Raw genomic sequence first — 21,798 nt, 5'->3', positions numbered from 1 at the left:
GTTAAAACCCCAGGGCCACTGCACCCAGATGTGGGTGGCTTTAATGATTCCTAAACTTCCACAAGCCAGCATGATAAACAGATTCACAATTAGCCGTATCAGGCCTCTGTAAACATGACATTTGGAGTTTTCCGATGTTGCTTTTGTTAACAGTGGGAGAGGAAATATTTTATTGTGGAAAAAAAATAAAGCTTCAGAAATTCATGGGTTTACTGTCAGCATTGACTGTCCCTAAATTTAATTTCCTAGTGCCGCTTATGTCCCTTTTTTTATCTAAGTAATTAAAAGCAGCTGTTTTTTTCTTCCACGGACCAATATAAATCCAGATGCCAAAAAGCAATGCAACATGTGGTGTTTACGAGACACCCACGGGTTTAAGGGGAGTGGGAAGGAGTCTGAGAATGAGGAAGATACATTTATATGTAAATATTGATATGTACAGCTCATACCTCCGTAAATTCAGCAAGTCCTCATCTAGTGACCGCTGTCCCGCTGTCCTGGGTTTTACATCTGGTACCATTATATCGAGGGGGATCTGAGAAAGTCCCCAAAAAGTTCAGCGTATCATTAAAGAGCCACAGTCAAGGCCATTTCAGGGCATATACGCAGAACAGAGAGCTATCCCAGGAGGCAGTGAATTCATGCACCACAGAGGCCTGTAAAAGGGCAAGGATCATCATTTGCTTCATTCTTTAGGAATTTTGACTTCTGAGCAGATTCTCATTAAAAATCGTTTTTGGATCACTCTCGGCACATCTTCCTTCTTCATCCCAAGTTCAATAAATAACCTTTCTTAGCAACAACAAGTATTTAAGGATTGCAGTTTATTAAAAACATATATTTATACAAAATACTTTTACGATTTGATGCACAATCGTCTGCAGATAGACAGAGAGGATGTTTGCACTTTGCAAATAGTTCAAACTGCGCCGATTGACCTTATAATAACCAGCCGAACATTAGCCAGGTGACATCATCATTCCGCAGTCTGATGGTTTACAGATGTGCGGCTCTGCATTATGGGACTGCCGTGATACTGACAGAAGGAAGCTGGTTTGGGGCCAGTGCTAAGCAAGCTCTAGAACAGCTACTGCGGACAACCATTCCAATGATGCTTAGCCAGAGTTTACAGAGCTGGAGTACCAGTACTTGACTTTCGTAAGGATAGAACCAAGAATCCCACGCATTTAATAATCTTTTGTTTCTTTAATTTAACTTTTTTTATTTCCAATTATGAATTTTCAATGACCGCCCAGCACAATACAACATGGCAACACCCATTGCTACCAATCTCCTTTTCCCCTTCAACAGCCCCTCTGTGTCTCTTTGTGTCCTCCCGGCCCCTCTAGGTGTCTCTTTGTGTCCTCCCAACCCCCCTGTGTCTCTTTGTGTCCTCCCAGCCCCTCTAGGTGTCTCTCTCTCCCAATCCCTGCTCTGTCTATTTTGCCCCTTCCACAGCCCCTCTCTTCTTTTTCTTTTTTTTTGGCAGCAAATTTCAATTTAATTTTAGTCTTTTGACTAAAAATCTTTTTAAGTTTTAGTCGTATTTTAGCCACCTGAATTGTGTTACTTTTATTCTAGTTATAGTCGACTAAATCTCGAAAAGTTTAGTCAACTAAACTTTGACTAAAATTGTTAGTTGACAAGATGAACACTGCTGGGAGTGGCACGATTTAAAGTGGGAGATTAAATAACAAAGTTGAGATAGATTTACAGCCCAGCTATCTTGTACTAAAATGTGCAATTCTGTGATTCCTGTTTTAACTCACAAACTCCAGGAATTAATTATGTTATAGCATTTCAATGGAAAAATAAAATATTGAGAGCTACCTGGTGTTCCAGAACTACTGCTAGAATGGTGACACAGAGGTCCCCAGCCCAGTTTTGTCAGTTTCCTAATATGATCAGGATTGGAAAATGCCTAAATCCTGCAATGTGCCTTGAGAACTTGGGACCTACTAAACTAGAGAACAACCCTCAATGAGTTTGATCAGACAATCCTTAGAATTAAAAGGATGGAGAATTTAAAGTTATTTCACTGATATCGGATAAATGCAAAGTGGTCTATCTGCCAACTATGTGTCTATAGATTCTTGGTTATTGATTTACTACTGCCAGTTTATTAAACATTCTTCATCTCAGCCTTCCTTGAAAAGCTAAAGTTCTGTCTAAAATATAAAACTATTCTATGTCTCCTCCCCCTCCTCTCCTTCTTTTAAATATATTTCTATCTTATATTTCGTTATATCCTTAAAGGATATTGAGTCACTACCCTCTCCTTTCTTACAAGTTGTCCATAATATGGGGAAACATTTTAAATACAATGAAATCCAGTAATCTTGCAGTGAAATAGAACCATTATATATGTATATCATTAACCACACTCCAGGATTACCCAAATTGTATCTTGCAAAGTTCTTATCTCGTGAGACACTCTGATTGACCAGTAATGGTGTAATGAAAGGTTTGATGGGCATCTAGTCCGGAAACATTGTTAACTTGATAAGAGAAACAATACACAGCAAAACAAGAGATGGGGAAAGAGAAAGAAAGGTCTAGTATGAATGTATCGTACCATTTGGAACGCGTGTTTTTGAGCAGTAAATAGAAGGAATGGTTCGTAATATGTAACAGAAGGAATGTCTGGAAACCTAGCACAATATGGAGAATGCTTAGTGTGTTTGGTATAAATTATAAAAATGGGGGAGAAGAGACACAAGATCCTTTAAAAGAAGAATGGGTCTTCAAAACTCGTCTTCAGAAACATATTGATGCAAAAGGGTGGTATAGTCATCTTAATGAAAGCTAATTAGTTCTATGGCACCCAAGAGGGCACATTAACAGTTTGGAACAGGGTAAGGATTGTGATCATGACACCATGGAGTTGAGTATCTGTTATTCTTTGGTCGATGTCTTTAGATTTAAGTCTCTGCCTTTGCTTTGATAAGATAGCCATTGAAAGTCACATAAGTGTCAAAGTCATCGCTGAACACAGCATTTTCACGCTCTCCTTTAAAGAGTCTAACCCAGACCTCATCTTGTTCCTCCAGTTCCAACATCAGGCTCTGACTCTGCATGATGCTCCGGTCACTGGGCTGGGCATATAGAATCACCACTTCCTTGTCATTCTTCATGACGTGCAGGTATGTCTCTTTCTGGTTCCACGTGTGCACGTTCAGGTTGAAGAAATAAACTCCAGGGACGTAGCAGAAAAACTTGCCACTGAACATGTTAAAATGACCGTACAGATTCACAAGCTCCGTATCAAAGATAAGAGGTTGGTAATAATCGTTGCTATGGAGAGACTTCTTTCGACCAACAGAAAAGGCAGAGTAGTAACTCTTGCAAGAGTTTCCGGGAGCCCCAATGTCCCCTTTAGCGCCTCTGGGACCGACAGGGCCTCGTTGTCCTGCATTTCCTGCTTTGCCCGATTTTCCTGGAGGTCCTTTGGGACCGATATCACCTCTGTCTCCTAATATGGATAAAAAATAATCATTGTCATTCTGTACATTAAATGTAGTACATTTAATTACTCACACCAAAGACAGCCATTAGAAATGGAAAATCGTTACGGCATGGGACAAAAATAATATATATTACTTATACAAGCTCTCCTCTTTAAGGCAAAAATTGATATTTTTGAAGGATGACATTTTACCCCAAATCTAGTTAAGTAAATATTTACCAACTGCATTTACATTTCCCGCAGTTGGCAGGCTCACTAATATCTCTTTCGATATTTTTTCTATTTCTATGTCTCGGACTTTGATTAATTAATGTTCACAATATAGTTCCAATACCTCCAAGATTTCCCCCCCACAACATGTTCAATGAAACTTACCAGTTTTGCACAGTTTGCAATGTTTGCAGATTATTCATTCGCAATATATGCATTGAGCCCTTGAAGGTCAGTAGCACTTGTGCATGCAACAATGTAACATGCACCTTGTTGACGCATTGAGCTAACTTTCAGCACAGTAGAAGACATGCGCGGTGATACACTGGAAAACCAGATCAGATTTCCTTTTTAGTACCAGAGAAATGTGTGTAAAATTCACTGCTACAAAACTATTTGTCACAATGGGTCCATAACCATAAATGATCAATTTCCAAATTAAATTGTATATAAACTACAGTGACCCTGATTGTCCAGACTATACACCCAGGTTCTACACTCCTTGAGAACCTGATTGACCTGACTGTATGCTCCTTGAGACCCTGATACACCAGAATATATTCTCTGTGAGACAGTTTGACACCCTCTTCGGACAGATTTTACACTGTTTGGGCCCCCACTGTCCAAACTCTTTTCTTGTCAGTCTTCCGCACACTGCTATTAAACAATGTTTACCTTTTAAAATGGTGATATTGATCTGGGGTATAGGCTGATACATGACATACGCTGGGGATGCTGGCGGTGGGTCACAGCATCGCACACATTGTGATGGAGTGTCCGTAGGGGCGCTGACCGTGCTCTGTGTAACACTGCAAACGACAGAAAAAACAAAGGTTAAATTGCTTACCTGTTCTCAAGCAGTTATATATCAATAAGGTGACATCATGCCAGTACTTGGGGTGAAGTTAGTATGTTTAACAATATTCTCTGGATGTTTTTTTCTGCAGAACACTAGCATTCACAGGAGAATTCTTTGTCTCCAGAGAAGGAGAAGAATATTCTTCCTTAAAACTACCCCCTCCTCGTACATTATAATTTAATCATTATATATTATTTAATAGCATTCACTCATGCACTATGGCTCATCTTGGGTCAATAAGCCAGCTGGACTCCTGTGTGGTTCTCCAGCACCTGTGACACCATCACTTGAGAGACTGTTACTAGAATCTTTTTAATCTATTTAAGCATATATATTTTTAATAAATATGTACATATGCAATTTCTCATAGAAAATAATTATAGTAAAACATTTTTTAAAAAAACTATGTATGTAGTCTATTACAGTCTTTCCACTGATATTTTTGCATCTTCCTGTTGAATTGTGATTGGTTTAAAAGTTTATGTTGAGAATATGTTTTGTTTTTCTAATCTTTCATAAATGGGAAAACACACATTATGCACAGCGAGAAAATTGGTTTTGGCAGAGCCATTTTTTCAGAAAATATTTTAATTTTTTTCGGGACGGACTAATTTCGCCATATGGCGGTTCAGCTTGGCACAATTTCAGTAACGAAAAACTGATCCGAAAAACAAATCAGACCAACCAAAATGGCATTAAAATGGTCCAATCAGTGTACTGCAAAATATATACATAATATTACATTACATAATATCAAAGTTCGTGAGTTCAAACTATCACCGAATCGGCCCACATTCGGACAAATTGTAATTCATAACAAAACAAATCTCCAAGTCTTCCCGTTGTGACGGGGGTGGGGGCTCTTCCATTTTCATCCCAACAACTAGATTATCTGAGGGATTTATCACCCAAATCCTCTCCCTGTTTCCTACATCCGTGCTAGCGAAGGGTCATGGGAATTAAAGTCCAAAAACATAGGGGACAACATCAAAACATGTATCTCAGTAGTGTTACAACCTTTCCGTTCTAGGCTTGTCCTGGTTTGTGGCGTCCTCATCTTCCAGTATTTTGGTAGAGAAGGAATGAACGTTCTGTGCCAGTAACGTTATAACGCAGGAGAAGGTCAGGAACACGCAACCATAATTAGCCGTCATCCTGTGTAAAACAAAACATGTCTGTAAATCTGCATACACACAAACATATTTTATATAGGACGATGTCCAAGGTCCATAAAACACCTGCAAGAAATAAATAAATAATAACTTCACAATTTAAAATGCTGACTTTGTATTAGCCTCAATATCCAGGCAACAGAATTATTGCAGCTCCAGTTACCATAGAAACCAGTAAAACAATGAACAAATTGATCTATTCTACCAGTTTATGAATTTATCTCATATTTTACTGAACTGTTCTTCTGGATATCATCATGCAGATCTCAGTCACAATTTGATTTTATTTATATTGCCAGTCCTTACTGCTTCAGCTGAAAGACTGCTCCAGGTAATCACTACTCTGACTGTATAATAACTGGAATTTCGTGACACTCTCAGTCCTCGTCCCCCATTATATTATTATTGTTATATTATTATTATTATTATTATATTATATTATTATTATACTGGCCTATCAGATTAGCATGCAAACGCTATTCATAAACCTTATTACAGCATCGTATGCATTTTAGGAGCCAGTTTTGGGGTTTTGTTCTCCATAGACTGTGTTCGTCTTATGTAAAACCCAACGTTCCATATTGATCAAAGCAAGACCGGTACAATTCTGAGCCGAAGAACTAAGTTTCCTTCGCTTCAATGGTGATTGTTCTTTGCCCTAGACTGTTTTCCCATGATAAATACAGCCTAGAGAGGATTAATCGTAATGAGCAACTCTGGAGCAGCTCCAATAGAGGAGCAATCACCATGGAAACCGGAGCATTGCTAACATTCCTCTCCATCTCGTGCTTCACCCAATATCTTTTTTTTTTTTACCTCCAAACAAAAATCAGTTGTGGAAAAAAAATAAATCAAGAATCCGCAGACTTTATTTTCAGTAAACGAGTAGGAATCTCCCAAATTTATATTTGTCTCAGCCTTTCTCCGAGTCTTGTTTTCAATCAGGCCTGTAGTTACAAGTAACGGCGCCATAAAATTCGAGCTGGCGATAATTTCTTGACCAGGAATGGTCAAGCCCTTAGCTGTATTCACTGAACACAAAACACGTTGGTCACATTTGATCGGACACATGTCCAGCACACATTCTGACAAAACATCTGCCCATCCCTATCATTGACCCCAGTTACTAAGTCATGGAAACAATGTAGTCGACCAGTTTAGCAACATAATTATTTTCAGAATTTAGACAAAAAATGTTGTACCTAAATTGAGCAACGAAATCATTATTTTTCCTTTACCGAAACGACGTCAACAAAGAGGCATCAAACAGATTGGATCATTACCAGACAAAACTCAGTATGATCTTTCAAACGGCACAAAGTGGTTCATCTTTAAATAGATTTCTTCAAAGAAATAAACAGAATGTTATTTCAGGACAGAACTTGAATCAATTATAGCGTCTTAATTGGTCCCAGAGAGCAGAGGGTTGCTAGGTTCTATCTAGTAGGGAAATAAATAGACGATAATTCATAGAATGCACAATCTATGAATGGTTAAATTAATAAGGCCCTGTCACTAAAAATATGCATCAATAAAACATGAAAGAAATTCAATATTTTAAGTATTTCAGAGATTTGTAAGACATTTGAAATAGATGACACCCACAGGTGCCCTGCGTGGGGTGCATGAGCGTCTGTGGGGCACAGTGTGTTACTAAAACTTAAAGGTTACGCCAGGTATCATGAGCAGTTCAGTGTTTTTAAGTGGTCATGGTGCCTGGAGTCTGTGTGTGCGGTGGTTTTGTACAGCAGAAATTAACCCCAGTAACTCCACCCAGTGCTGGCGCGTCCATAAGGCGGCACAGGCCTTAGGGCACACTGGCTCGGGGGCACAAAATTCCAGTGACCGGCAGGAGGGAAGTGCTCCCTCCTACCAGGCCACCTTCTGGATCCCTGGCGTGGCTGAATTGAAATCCGACTATCCGAGGCGGCGGGGGAGCTCTGATCTCTCTGCTCTGCTCCCTCGCCCACCTTTTATTGATGCCGGAAGCCGGAATATGACTCATGATATTAAATGTATGCTTACTAATGCAAGGAGCCTAAATAACAAAATGGGGGAACTAGAGGCAATATCATACACTAAACAATATGATCTATTAGGTATAACAGAAACATGGTGGGATGAGACACATTACTGGTCAGTTAACTTAAATGGGTACACACTATTTAGGATGGATAGGAAAAACAAGAAGGGTGGTGGGGTATGCTTGTATGTCAACCATGAATTAAAGCCAAATCTTAAGCATGTGGAATGCGATGAGGAAAATGTGGAAGCTTTATGGGTAAATATATGCTTGGGGAAAAAGAAGGGAAATCAATTAGTGGTTGGGATATGTTATAAACCACCTAATTTAAATATTGACGAGGAACAACAGCTGTTTGAGCAAATTGAGAAAGCTGCAAATCTGGGTATCACTTTAATTATTGGAGATTTCAATTACCCGGACATAAATTGGGACAGAGGAGCTAGTAGCTCAGCAAAGGGAATTCGATTTTTGAACTTGTTAAATGACACCTTCATGCCACAACTTGTACAAGCACCAACTAGAATGGACGCTTGTCTGGACCTGGTTTTAACAAACAACGTTGATCTTTTGACCAACATTCAAGTAGGTGAGCACATGGGAAATAGTGATCACAATATAGTGTCCTTTGAAATAATCAAAAAAACAAAAGCACATAGGGTATACTAAAACGGATAATTTAAAAAAAGGCCAATTTCAATAAGTTAAGGGCAGCTTTACAATATATTGACTGGCATAAACTCTTTAGTGAAAAGAACACAGAGGATAAATGGAACATGTTCCAACAAATATTAGAAAGGTACATTTCTCAGTATGTACAATTGGGTAATAAATATAAAAGAAACAAATTAAAACCAATGTGGCTTAGTGGAGAAGTTAAACAAGAGATTAAAAATAAGAAAAGGGCATTTAAAGCATTTAAATCAGATAAATCAGATGAATCCTATATAAGATATAAGGAAGCCAATAACGCGTGCAACAAAAGGCGATTAGATTCGCTAAACTTCAAAATGAAAGAATGATAGCTAAAGAGAGCAAAACTAACCCCAAAGCATTCTTTAAGTACATAAATTCTAAAAAAAAACAAAAATGAAAGTGTAGGTACACTAAAAACTGAAACGGGGGTGGTAGTTAATGAATTGCTACTAAAAACTTGCAGAATAATTGTAATTGGTTAACTCAAGGCAAGGTGCTGCAGCAACTAAAGAAAGTTAATATAACCAAAGCTCCAGGGCCTGACGGTATCCATCCATGAGTACTTAAGGAACTAAGTGTAGAAATAAGTGAACTTCTGTTTTTAATCTTTTAAGATTCTTTTCTTTCAGCAAGTGTTTCAGAGAATTGGAGGAAGGCAGATGTGGTTCCTATATTCAAAAAGGGTTCAAAATCCTTGCCTGGAAATTATAGACCTGTGAGCTTAACTTCTGTGGCTGGGAAAATATTTGAAAGGTTATTAAGGGATAATATTCAAAAATTCCTCGAGAAGAACATGGTTATCAGCAAAAATCAGCACTGTTTTATGAAGCACAGGTCATGTCAAACTAACTTGATTGCGTTCTATGAAGAAGTAAGTAGAAGTATAGATCAGGGTGTTGCAGTGGATGTGATCTATTTGGATTTTGCCAAGGCATTTGATACAGTTAACACAATATAGATTAGTGTTCAAACTCAAGGAAATCGGTCTACATGAAAATGCTTGTTCTTGGGTAGAACATTGGCTTAAAAAAAAAGAGTACAAATGGTAACTTTTCAAGCTGGATATCAGCTATGAAGAAAGGTTAACAAATTTAAACCTATTTAGTTTAGAAAAACGTCGCCTGAGAGGGGATATGATAACATTATACAAATATATTCGGGGCCAATACAAACCATTGTGTGGAAACCTATTCACAAACCGGATTTTACATAGGACACGAGGCCATGCGTTTAGACTGGAAGAAAGAAGATTTTGTCTAAGGCAAAGGAAAGGTTTTTTTACTGTAAGAACAATCAGGATGTGGAATTCTCTGCCTGAAGAAGTGGTTTTATCAGAGTCCATACAGATGTTCAAACAGCTACTAGATGCATACTTGCAAAAACAGAATATTCAAGGATATAAGTTTTCAATGAAGGGTAATAACTGCTTGATCCAAGGATAAATCTGACTGCCATTCTGGGGTCAAAAAGGATTTTTTTTCCTAGTTTGTTGCAAAATTGGAAGTGCTTCAAACTGGGTTTTTTTTGCCTTCTTTTGGACCAACAGCAAAAAACAAATGTGAGGAAGGCTGAACTTGATGGACACAAGTCTCTTTTCAGCTATGTAACTTTGTTACTGTGTAACTATACACACAGTGTTAGACACTATACAATGTGTTACACTATACACACAGCTTTATACACTATACACACAGCGTTACACACTATACAATTCATGACACTATACACACAGCGTTAGACACTATACAATGTATGACACTATACAAACAGCGTTATACACTATACACACAGCGTTACACAATATACACTGTCATGGACACTATACACACAGTGTTGCACACTATACAATGCATGACACTCAGGGCCAGATTAAGAGCCCAGTGGGCTTGGTGCTGACAATTATGATGGGGCCTAATTACAGAATCTTATCGATCAAAAACACTAAAACAGTCATAGCTCTCAAGCGTCATGTATCTGAGTTGGTGTTGGAGGGAAACTCAAAGGATGCAGCTATAAGAAAACACATACTCTTAATCTCTCTCTCTAATTTATGCTTTCATCTTTCAAGTAAATCCATACCCCCCAACAGCAGTGTCTAGTGAAGCAGGAAGTCGATGGGCTGGGTAAAATGGTGGACCACTGACGCGAATCACGTGACCAGAACTGCCAAAAGGGGCGAACATGCCCCAAAAAAGGGCATGTCTGTCCAAAGGATTGGAAGGCCAGCCTGGCATCAGTGTCCCTATGTATCAGTGTCAGTGTCCCCATGCCGCCCAGTCCCCTAGTATCCCAGTGTCTGTGTCCCCATTTCTCCAAGTGTCCCCATGTCTCAGTGTGTCCCGGGTCACTAGGATACTAGGGGACACTGAGAGACATGGGGACACTGAGACACTTGGACACTGGGAGACAAGGAGGCAAGGGGACACAGACATTTGGGGACACTGGAAGAAATGGGGTCACAAACACTAGGGACACGGGGACACAGACACTGGGAGACATGGAGACACAGACATTTGGGGAAACTAAGACACTAGGGACACTGGGAGACCAGGGGACACTGGGAGACATGGGGACCCTAAGACATTGGGGCGCTGAGACATGGGGACAATGACTGGGAGACATGTAGACACTGGTAGACGTGGGGACACAGAGACATGGGAGACACTGGGAGACTAGGGACACTGACTGGGAGACATGGGACACTGGGAGACAGGTGTCTCCCTATGTCTCACAGCGTCCCCATGTGCCTCAGCATCCCCATGTTTCCTAGTGTCCCCTAGTGTCCCCTAGTCTCTTTGCTGCCTTTCCCTCCATCCTACACTTACCTGAGCTGTAGTCTCTCTCTGCAGGCTGGGAGCTGCTGTCTGGACTCTGTCTGTGCTGTGTAGCTGCACCCACGTGGATCAGTGAGTAGAGAGAGGCAGGGAGATGCTATAACTTCCTATCCCTGCCTCTCTCCATACACTGTGATCCCTACTGGCCGGTGCTGGTATTGCAGAGTAATCTCTGTTTATACTGAGAAAAATATTTGCATTTGTATTGCCGGTATTACTGCAATAACGTCACGTCCAGGTAGCCTTAAATACCGTCTGGCCTTAAAATACAAGTCAGGTAGCAAACCTAAGAGTAGTGTGAAAAAAAAAAAAATTAAAAATGGGCCCATTCTATGGGCCTGGGCCTGGAGCTGCAGCTCCATCAGCCCCTATGTTAATCCGGCCCTGATGACTCTATACACACAGTGTTATACACTACTCACACAGTGTTACACAATATACACTGTCATGGACACTATACACACAGTGTTGCACACTATACAATGCATGACACTATACACACAGCGTTATACACTACTCACACAGTGTTACACAATATACACAGCGTTACACACTATACAATGCATGACACTATACACGCAGTGTTATACAATATACACACAGCGTGAGACAATATACACTGTCGCGGACACTATACACACAGTGTTACACACTATACAATGCATGACACTATACACACAGTGTTACACACTATACACTCACACACAGTGTACAATATAAAGATCGACACGTATTATATTGTGTCACACACAATGCTGTGATTGTGGTACAAATATACTCACTATATCACAATGCCGATGGATATTATGGGATAGATTAATTTCACTGATAGTCAGTGACCCTACAGTTTGCAGGGCTTCAGGAAACAAATATTTAAGGGGCCCCTTAACATCCCACCATGTTACAGATCCAGGTCCTCCTTTTCGGATGGAATGGGCACACGGGTCTGCGGGAGGAAAGATGTACACCAGAGAGGAAACAGACGAAATCCCCTCGAGATCAAGGGAGTGTGCTAAAATATTACAATGAAAATAAAACACAAGGGGTGCCTATGCTACTGGGCCTTGTGTGTTCTTGCATGCACAGCGGACATATTTGCAGTTTTTTTATTCATAAAAACATGAATGATACTACTTGTGTAAGTTAATAGAAGTCACCTACTATGGAAGGAGTAGGATTGTTCGGACTACGCAGATGGAACAAATCTTGGGAATCTACTGCAAATAAGGGAAATTAAAGGAATACGCCAAGCACCATAACCACTACAACATGCTCTACTGGCTATGGTACCATGAGTGCCCTGGTGCCCCCAGTGCAGGTAATCAAACTGTTTGCTAATGGTTTCTTACCTAGGGTTCAGCAGGCACCTGTCACTACCTCTGCCTATGCCAGACGGTCTATTCACTGAGCCTCTGCCAGACGGTCTCTTCAAGCTCATGCATGGTAAAGACTTTCTCCACTATTTACATAGCATGAATGTCGATATTCAACAGAGGCCGTGCCGCCTTGTGCTCTAAAGTGCAAACAATAAATTCTATTCTTTTTTTGAAATATGATTTTACAATTTAAATAACATATAGAATGTAACGATAGAATCAACCTCACCCTTTCCCGTGATAAAAAAAATAAAAAAAATCCAAGATGGTAGCACTAAGGCCACCCAGCGCCTTGTAACTTTATGGTCTCTGCCAGGACGACCTTAACTGGAAACTCTTAAGTAAAACAAGATGCTCCCACACACAGCTATCCCAGAAAGGAAAAATTCAATGGGAGGATTATTTTGACAATTTGATATTCAAGTTTGGGTTGGCGTTGCTCCAATCTTCAGCAACGGATCCTCTTGTGCTGAATAATAATACAGTATCTTACATAATACCTCTCTATACCATCCCTATTCACTAATATACTAACAGGGTTATTCACCAAAATGAGAATTCAAAGTGGAGTTCTCCGGATGTGAGGACACATCCTTGTATTGTACCCCAACATGATGTTCGCTGTCTTAGGATACAAGTGGCATCTTTGTTTGTTAATTCTGTGCCAAAATTTTTATTTTCTCTCTGATCCTTCCATTATAATTTCAGTAATGCCACGCATCGGAATATTATTATTACATTTATATAGCGCCAACACATTCCGCAGCGCGTTACAATTTCAGAAAGACCACATTTACTAATAAGACCCTGCACATGTACGCTTACAATCTACGCTCTACAAATCTACCTATTTGAGGTATGTGGATATATATTATAAGGTAACGTGGACTGGTCAGGATTGGAACCCCAATTTCCTAGAACTAAGACATTGATGTTACCCCTGCACTAACCAATCTCATACAGGCACCTCTCAAAGTCATAGAAGGAATCTGAAAACCGTAGGACTCGCCATGGTCTGATCAATGCGAGATTTGTCAACGTGTTGCTAAAGGAAAAGTAAATGTTCTATTTGTGAAGGATCATTTGAAAAAGAACATTCTATTCAGCGTCCCCCAAGGTTCTGTCCTCGTCTCCCTACTGTTTTCTATCTGCACTGCCTCCATTGGTAAACTCATCAGCTCCTTTGGTTAGCATTTCTATGCGGATGACACGCAAATCTACCTGTCCTCTCTTGATCTCTCTCCGCCCCATCTTGACTCATATCTCCGACTGCCTCTCTTCGATTTGCAAATGGATGGCTGCTCACTTCCTTAAACTCAACCTGTCCAAAACAGAACTTCTGGTCTTTCCTCCCTCAAGTGTTACTACTCCCGTGTCTGTCTCCCTCCAAGTCAACGGCGCTACCATCACCTCTACCTTGCAGGCTCGCTGCCTGGGTGTTCCTTTTGACTCCAACCTCTTCTTCACCCCTCATGTCCAATCAATCGCCAAATCCTGTCGCTTCCATCTCAAGAACATAGCACACATCCGCCCCTATCTAACCCCGGATGCGGCTAAGGTGCTGGTCCATGCTCTTGCTCTCTCTCGCCTGGACTACTGCAATACTCTTCTCAGTGGTCTTACGTGTTCCCAGATTGCACCATTGCAATCTATAATGAATGCGGCAGCAAGGCTCATTTTCCTGTCCGCTCGCACCTCTCACCCCTCCCCGCTCTGTCAGTCCCTGCATTGGCTTCCAGTTAGATATAGGGCTCAATTCAAAATTCTGGTGCTTGCTTACAAGTCCCTACATAATGCTGCTCCAACCTACCTATCCTCCCTAATACACAAGTATGTTCCGTTGAGGCCCCTGCGCTCTGCCAAAGACCTACGTATATCCTCTGTCCGAACTCCCACCTCGAACGCTCGCCTCCAAGACTTTTTCAGGGCTGCACCTCTCCTGTGGAACTCCCTTCCCTTCTCCGTAAGACTTTCACCCAGTCCACTCATTCAAAAAATCATTGAAAACTCACTTCTTCAAGAAAGCATATCAATTAAACAGTTAGCAGGTTTTTATCCCGCACCATCCATGACTCCTCTCCTGCAACTGTCAAAAATTACCTAGTAAGCCCTCAGTGAATACTTTTATAACACACTGCTTCCCCTACTTTTACCCTTTGTGTCACTATACCCCACTCCCTCTAGAATGTAAGCTCATGGAGCAGGGCCCTCCACCTCTCTGTTCCTGTAAGTCAATTACAATTACATGTCTGTTAGTCCATGCATTGTACAGTGCTACGGAATCTGATGGCGCTATATAAATAATAAAATAACAACATTCCATAGTAATCATGGAGATAGCGCCACTTGAAGGATTATATTTATATATAGAAGTATGTAGAGCTTTCCCTGTGCAATGTGCAGAGTTCTGGCCACGCAGATAAAGTATCCCAGCCAGATATGATCTTATTAACTCTACACTGATTTTATGGTCTGAGATCGCCACTCACTAATTTTTTTAATACGAGGTCAAGTGACCTCAAATGACCATGGTCAACATGATGGAAGACTAACGTTAGCAGTCCCCCCCTTACTGGCTAATTATATTAAAGGAACAATATAGGGTTAGGAGTACAAACATCTATAGTGTTCCTCTACCTGGGTACACCCTGTTCCAAATTATTATGCAAATTCTATTTAAGTGTCACAAAGATTAAATAATTTGTTTATTAGTTTAACTCATGGATGGCATTGTGTCTCAGGGGTCTTTTGATCACTGAAAACAATCTCTAACACCTGTGATAATTAGATTGCCAGGTGAGCCCAATTTAAGGAAAAACTACTAAAGTAGGGTGTTCCACATTATTAAACAGAGCACCATTTTCATGTAATATGGGGAAGAAAGGGGATCGCTCTGCTCCCGAAAAGAGTGAAATAGTTCAATGCCTTGGACGAGGTATGAAAACATTAGATATTTCACGAAAACGTAAGCGTGATCATCGCACTATTAAGAGATTTGTGGCTGGTTTAGAGCACAGACGGGTTCGTGCAGATAAAGGCACATTGAGGAAGATTTCTGCCAGATCCATGCATCGGATCAAGAGAGCAGCTGCTAAAATTCCATTACATAGCAGCAAACAGATATTTGAAGCTGCTGGTGCCTCTGGAGTCCCACAGACATCAAGGTGTAGAGTCCTCCTGAGTCTTGCAACTGTGCATAAACCTTCTATTTGGCCACCACTAACCAATACTCACAAGCAGAAACGGCTGCATTGGGCAGAAAAATACATGAAGACTAATTTTTAAACAGTCCTGTTCACTGATGAGTGCCGAGCAGCCATGGATAGCCCAGATGGATGGAGTAGTGGATGGTTGGTGGACGGCCACCGTGTTCCAACAAAGCTGCAACGGCAGCAAGGCGGTGGTGGAGTCATGTTTTGGGCCGGAATCATGGGAAGAGAGCTGGTCGGCCCCTTAAGGATCCCCGAAGGTGTAAAGATGACCTCTGCAAAGTATGTGGAGTTTCTGACTGACCACTTTCTTCCCTGGTACAGAAGAAAGAACTATGCTTTCCGTAATAAAATCATCTTCATGCATGACAATGCACCATCTCATGCTGCAAAGAATACCTCTGCATCAATGGCTGCTATGGGGATAAAAGGATAGAAAGTCATGATGTGGCCTCCATCCTCCCCTGACCTCAATCCTATGGAGTACCTTTGGAGCATCCTCAAGCAAAAGATCTATGAGGGTGGGAGGCAGTTTACATCCAAACAGCAGCTCTGGGAGGCTATTTTGACATCTTGCAAACAAATTCAAGCAGAAAAACTCACAAGTTCAATGGATGCAAGACTTGTGAAGCTGCTATCAAATAAGGGGTCCTATGTCAAAATGTAACGTGACCTGTTTTGTTTAAAAAGTTAAAATGTTGTTATAAGTTTGATTGAAATAGCTTTTGATTTCAGTAAATATGCTGCAAACACAACAAATGACAATTTTCAGTTCTTTACAACCTATAAAAAGATTTTGAAACTTACTGTGCGTTGTAAGTTTTTTATGTTTAAAAAAAATACTGTTATCATTAGGAGGTTTGTTCAATACAATTTGAATTGTACTCTTAATAGCTGATAACATGAGAATTATGCTGACTGTTATTTACATCAATTATTTTGGTAAATGAGAAAAATATCATTTGCATAATCATTTAGAACAGGATGTAGGTGATCACCCCTGCCCCTTGCAGGGGTTTAACTTACCTTGTATCCCACGGCACGCTAGTCTCAATGCTGATGCTCTGCCTGAAGATCTCATTGGGAGGCTAGTGCGCAGGGCAGCAAATCGCAGCACTGTGCCAATCAAATACTCTGAAGTACTCAAATACTTTGAGCTACCCTACAAAGCGGCAATGTTTTCCGCTACAATCACAGCTAGGCTATTGTATCTGAACATTGTGTCATTATATTTTCAGTTCCCTAGAATTTGGCCTTTTGTTACTAAGTCCATTATTGCTTCTCTCCCGAGGCCAGGCGAGCCCCACCAGTCTCTCAGTGTCTCCGTCCCCGGAAACAGGTTCTGTTACATTCTTCTCTTCAAATCTTTTCTTCTGCCAAGTCCTCTCTGACCTTTTTCCAAACCCTGGGATTCAACCACTTCCTTACACGTTTCAAAATCCTGTGTTTTTCTCGCTTTAAGCTTTTTTTAAACAATTTTCTTTTACTTTCTATTCAGTTAATGCCCTCATTTTATTTCTCCACTACAGAGGCTCCTAAAAAAGGGACAGGTAACTTTCGGTCTCCAACTGCTGTTGGTCACACCTTCCGGCATCTTGATGGAGCTTGATGAGAGTTGGATAATTAAGGCTTTAATTCCTAAATACTGTATTACATCTGACGTGAATAAAGAGAGACTCTGACAGCATATCCCCGAGCTTTGTTTTGGGTTTTTTGGGGGCTTAATAGCTTTGTATTGGTTTGCCATACCCAGGAGAAATTGAGCCTATATTTTATAAAAACTGAAATTCTATTTTCTAAATACTGATATTTGGGGTCAGAGCTTTGGGTCCCTTGAGATAGTTTTTGGCGGCCCTCATGTAGATGTACCCCCATGTGACCTGTAGGTAAAAGAGATGCAGTTCTAGCTGAAAATGTCAATAAAAATAAAGGACAGGGAGACCCCCAACTCCTTTCTGACTGACCACCCAGCAGGTTCTTCTACAGGCCTCAGGGGGGGGGGGGGGGGGAGGATTGGGAGCTGCTGTATGATGGATAGGAAGAAGGGCACCTCATAGCATTATTGGCAACAAGGCTAACAATCTAGAAGAAAGCGATCTTCTTTATGGTAGCATAGTTCCAGTAAAGCGTTAATACAGAGTGCTCTCAGAGTGTGGGAAACCCATAGAAATCAAACAGGAGTTATGACAATTTATATCAGAAGTGACATGAAATGCACATGGGAAGGATTGGAATCAGTCCCAGTACTAGCAAACCCGGCTATTTAAATCCATTTACTGCTGCATTCCCAGATGGGAGAAAATGTAAACGTATTGCCATGGAAACCGCATAATTATGAACTCCTAATACAGAGAGCAGAAATCTGGACACACATTTTCAATCTTCCAATACACAGACATCAGGACACGTACCTCTCAACCCCTCCTAGTACACAAACATCAGGGCACCTACCTCTCACCTCCTCCTAATACACAGACATCAGGATACCTACCTCTCACCCCTCCTAATACACAGACATCAGGACACCTACCTCTAACCTCCTCCTAATACACAGACATCAGGACACCTACCTCTCACCTCCTCCTAATACACAGACATCAGGACACGTACCTCTCCCCTCCTCCTAATACACAGACATCAGGACACTTGCCTCTCCCCTCCTCCTAATACACAGACATCAGGACACCTACCTCTCACCTCCTCCTAATACACAGACATCAGGATACATACCTCTCACCTCCTCCTAATACACAGACATCAGGACACGTACCTCTCCCCTCCTCCTAATACACAGACATCAGGACACCTACCTCTCACCTCCTCCTAATACACAGACATCAGGACACCTACCTCTCACCTCCTCCTAATACACAGACATCAGGACACGTACCTCTCACCTCCTCCTAATACACAGACATCAGGACACGTACCTCTCACCTCCTCCTAATACACAGACATCAGGACACCTACCTCTCACCTCCTCCTAATACACAGACATCAGGACACCTACCTCTCACCTCCTAATACACAGACATCAGGACACCTACCTCTCACCTCCTCCTAATACACAGACATCAGGACACGTACCTCTCCCCTCCTCCTAATACACAGACATCAGGATACGTACCTCTCACCTCCTCCTAATACACAGACATCAGGACACGTACCTCTCCCCTCCTCCTAATACACAGACATCAGGACACCTACCTCTCACCTCCTTCTAATACACAGACATCAGGACACCTACCTCTCACCTCCTCCTAATACACAGACATCAGGACACCTACCTCTCACCTCCTCCTAATACACAGACATCAGGATACCTACCTCTCACCTCCTCCTAATACACAGACATCAGGACACCTACCTCTCACCTCCTCCTAATACACAGAAATCAGGACACCTACCTCTCACCTCCTCCTAATACACAGACATCAGGACACCTACCTCTCACCTCCTCCTAATACACAGACATCAGGACACCTACCTCTCACCTCCTCCTAATACACAGACATCAGGACACGTACCTCTCACCTCCTAATACACAGACATCAGGACACCTACCTCTCACCTCCTCCTAATACACAGACATCAGGACACGTACCTCTCCCCTCCTCCTAATACACAGACATCAGGATACGTACCTCTCACCTCCTCCTAATACACAGACATCAGGACATGTACCTCTCCCCTCCTCCTAATACACAGACATCAGGACACCTACCTCTCACCTCCTCCTAATACACAGACATCAGGATACCTACCTCTCACCTCCTCCTAATACACAGACATCAGGACACCTACCTCTCACCTCCTCCTAATACACAGAAATCAGGACACCTACCTCTCACCTCCTCCTAATACACAGACATCAGGACACCTACCTCTCACCTCCTCCTAATACACAGACATCAGGACACCTACCTCTCACCTCCTCCGATTTTCAAGCCATATGTGATATATTTGCAAACAGAATAAAACCTCATGAAATGCTGTAAGCATAAAATATGGCAGGACTTATTCACTAAACAGTATATTGTGTTACATTGTAAATGTTCCCACAGAGCGTGGATATTTTATGTCAATGTTGCAATTTGGTTTTCAGTACATTACAAGTTGCTGTTTAGTGGATAACCCTTTACATTAGAAGTTTAATTAATCTTAACCCATCGTTCACAATAACAGGCAACCTTTCATGGTCACACTCACCTATTCCGTGGTTTGTACACTTCCAGTGGATGTAGGATCTTCTTTAAGATTTACGTGCGCTTGAGTTAAGTGTATCCTCAGGATAAATGACTTTACCCACATCAAATGGAGTGTTTATTAGCGGAGTATATCCTGGCTCTAACTTGGAAGCAGTATAAGTATTGTGTTTGAGCCCTCAGCTCCTCCCGTACAATGCTTAAAAATTCATGAGACAAAGAAGAACTCTGCAAAACTGTCCCAAACGCTCTCTCTCCCCCCATCCCACCCTCTCTGCGCTGTGCAAGCTCAGACAGATGTTCAGAAACAGCTGGGGCAACTCTGCATTTCTCCTCTTTGGAACAGAGTCCCTTTAAAAAGGAAACACTCACATTGTCACTGTATCAACAGCTGTCCTACACAGCACACCTCACATACATAACAAAGCATCTTACACAGCTCTTAACACATTAACACCACATCAGCCGGACAGTAAACACCTTATAGAAACCGCCAAACAATGTTGGGTTAACGGAACTCTCCTGTATCAAGTTATTTGCATTAAAAAAAAATATATATAGCAAAAACATAGAATTTATTTAAAACCTAGGGATACCTAGAAAAAAAGTACGTATCTTTATTTTTTATTTTATTCTCTTATCCGTTACGGAAATATTGTGGGAATGAAGTGCAATAGATATTCGATGACATTCTTTATCTTACAATATTTCAGACAGGATCTCAAATGCAGACAGAGAATCAGGTACGAAATAAAACAAACATGCTATTGGGAGGGCGGCGTAAAGAAGCAATACAGAGATAGAAGAAAGAAATGTTTGCAATGTTAGACCTGACTTTGACTTTCCTAAACTGGAATACAGTGTAATTTGCTAAATCTTTAAGATAAATGTAAAAGAAAACACAGCAAGTCTTAAAAAAAATAAGCCTTAAAGGTTACTCCAAGCACTATGACCACAACAGCGATTTGAAGTGGTTGTGGTGCCTCGCTATGAAACGCTGCACATACTGAGCCTAACTCGTTGCCAGATCGGACCAAGAGCTCCAAGCTGGCTAATGCCAATTCCGTGCATAAATATTTGCCAAATCTGCCATTTATTGGCTGAGAGTAGTCAGCTGATGCTCTCAATCGTTGATTGGCGATTGGATCGACTTCTGCAGCTCTGGGGACGGTTAACCCTTTAACACGTTATTGGTGATTTTCAAAGTTCAATAGTATAACGTGCTAAAATGAGCTAAAAGACAGTTCCCTTTAATGTTACATTTTAGCCAAGGATACGGGATTTGCAATGTTTGCAAACTACTAGAAAATGCATTAAAGCAGAACTAACCCTTCCTTGTAAGTGACACTTCCTCAATCCTACACCGAATGAAAACTAAATTGAGTGCTCACTGAGGTTAGTAAATAAGTAAGAACACTTAATGCCGCAGGATTTCTGTGTTCAGGGCGATGCTTCGTGCTTTCACGTGCGTGCACAGAAAAAGTGTCCTCCGGCTTTCCTTATACTGTCATGTATAAGGTGGGGGAAAAATTGCCCATAGAGTATGGTTTGAGGTTTGAGGAGCCAATAACCTTTTTTTATCAGTGAAATCACATACAATGAATGCCTAACGTATGGAGATCGGTTTGACAGGTTAAGGAAGATGACATCTTTTAAATCAGCTCCATTTGCCGCCTTGCAAAGTCGGGCTCTTTCGATTGCATTTTTCATAACGTTAGTTAACATTTGAGGCTCGAGCGCCCGAATTT

The 21,798-nt window shown here is 41.1% G+C and overlaps 1 protein-coding gene across 1 annotated transcript; it reads right to left on the bottom strand.

Moving 5' to 3' along the window:
• Positions 1–1,499: 1,499 nt before the first annotated feature.
• On the bottom strand, positions 1,500–20,286 carry C1QTNF1 (C1q and TNF related 1). The gene is made up of 4 exons (XM_063456254.1): positions 20,055–20,286; positions 5,553–5,690; positions 4,352–4,485; positions 1,500–3,472 (listed from the first exon to the last, which is right to left on the bottom strand). The coding sequence occupies exons 2-4, from the start codon at positions 5,687–5,689 to the stop codon at positions 2,922–2,924; spliced, it is 822 nt and encodes a 273-aa protein (XP_063312324.1). The 5' UTR covers position 5,690; positions 20,055–20,286; the 3' UTR covers positions 1,500–2,921.
• Positions 20,287–21,798: the final 1,512 nt, after the last annotated feature.

Source organism: Pelobates fuscus, chromosome 5 (assembly GCF_036172605.1).
Source record: "Pelobates fuscus isolate aPelFus1 chromosome 5, aPelFus1.pri, whole genome shotgun sequence".
NCBI classification, from domain to species: domain Eukaryota; kingdom Metazoa; phylum Chordata; class Amphibia; order Anura; family Pelobatidae; genus Pelobates; species Pelobates fuscus.
The sequence above is the reverse complement of the archived record's forward strand: the minus strand, read 5'-3'. Positions and strand labels throughout refer to the sequence as shown.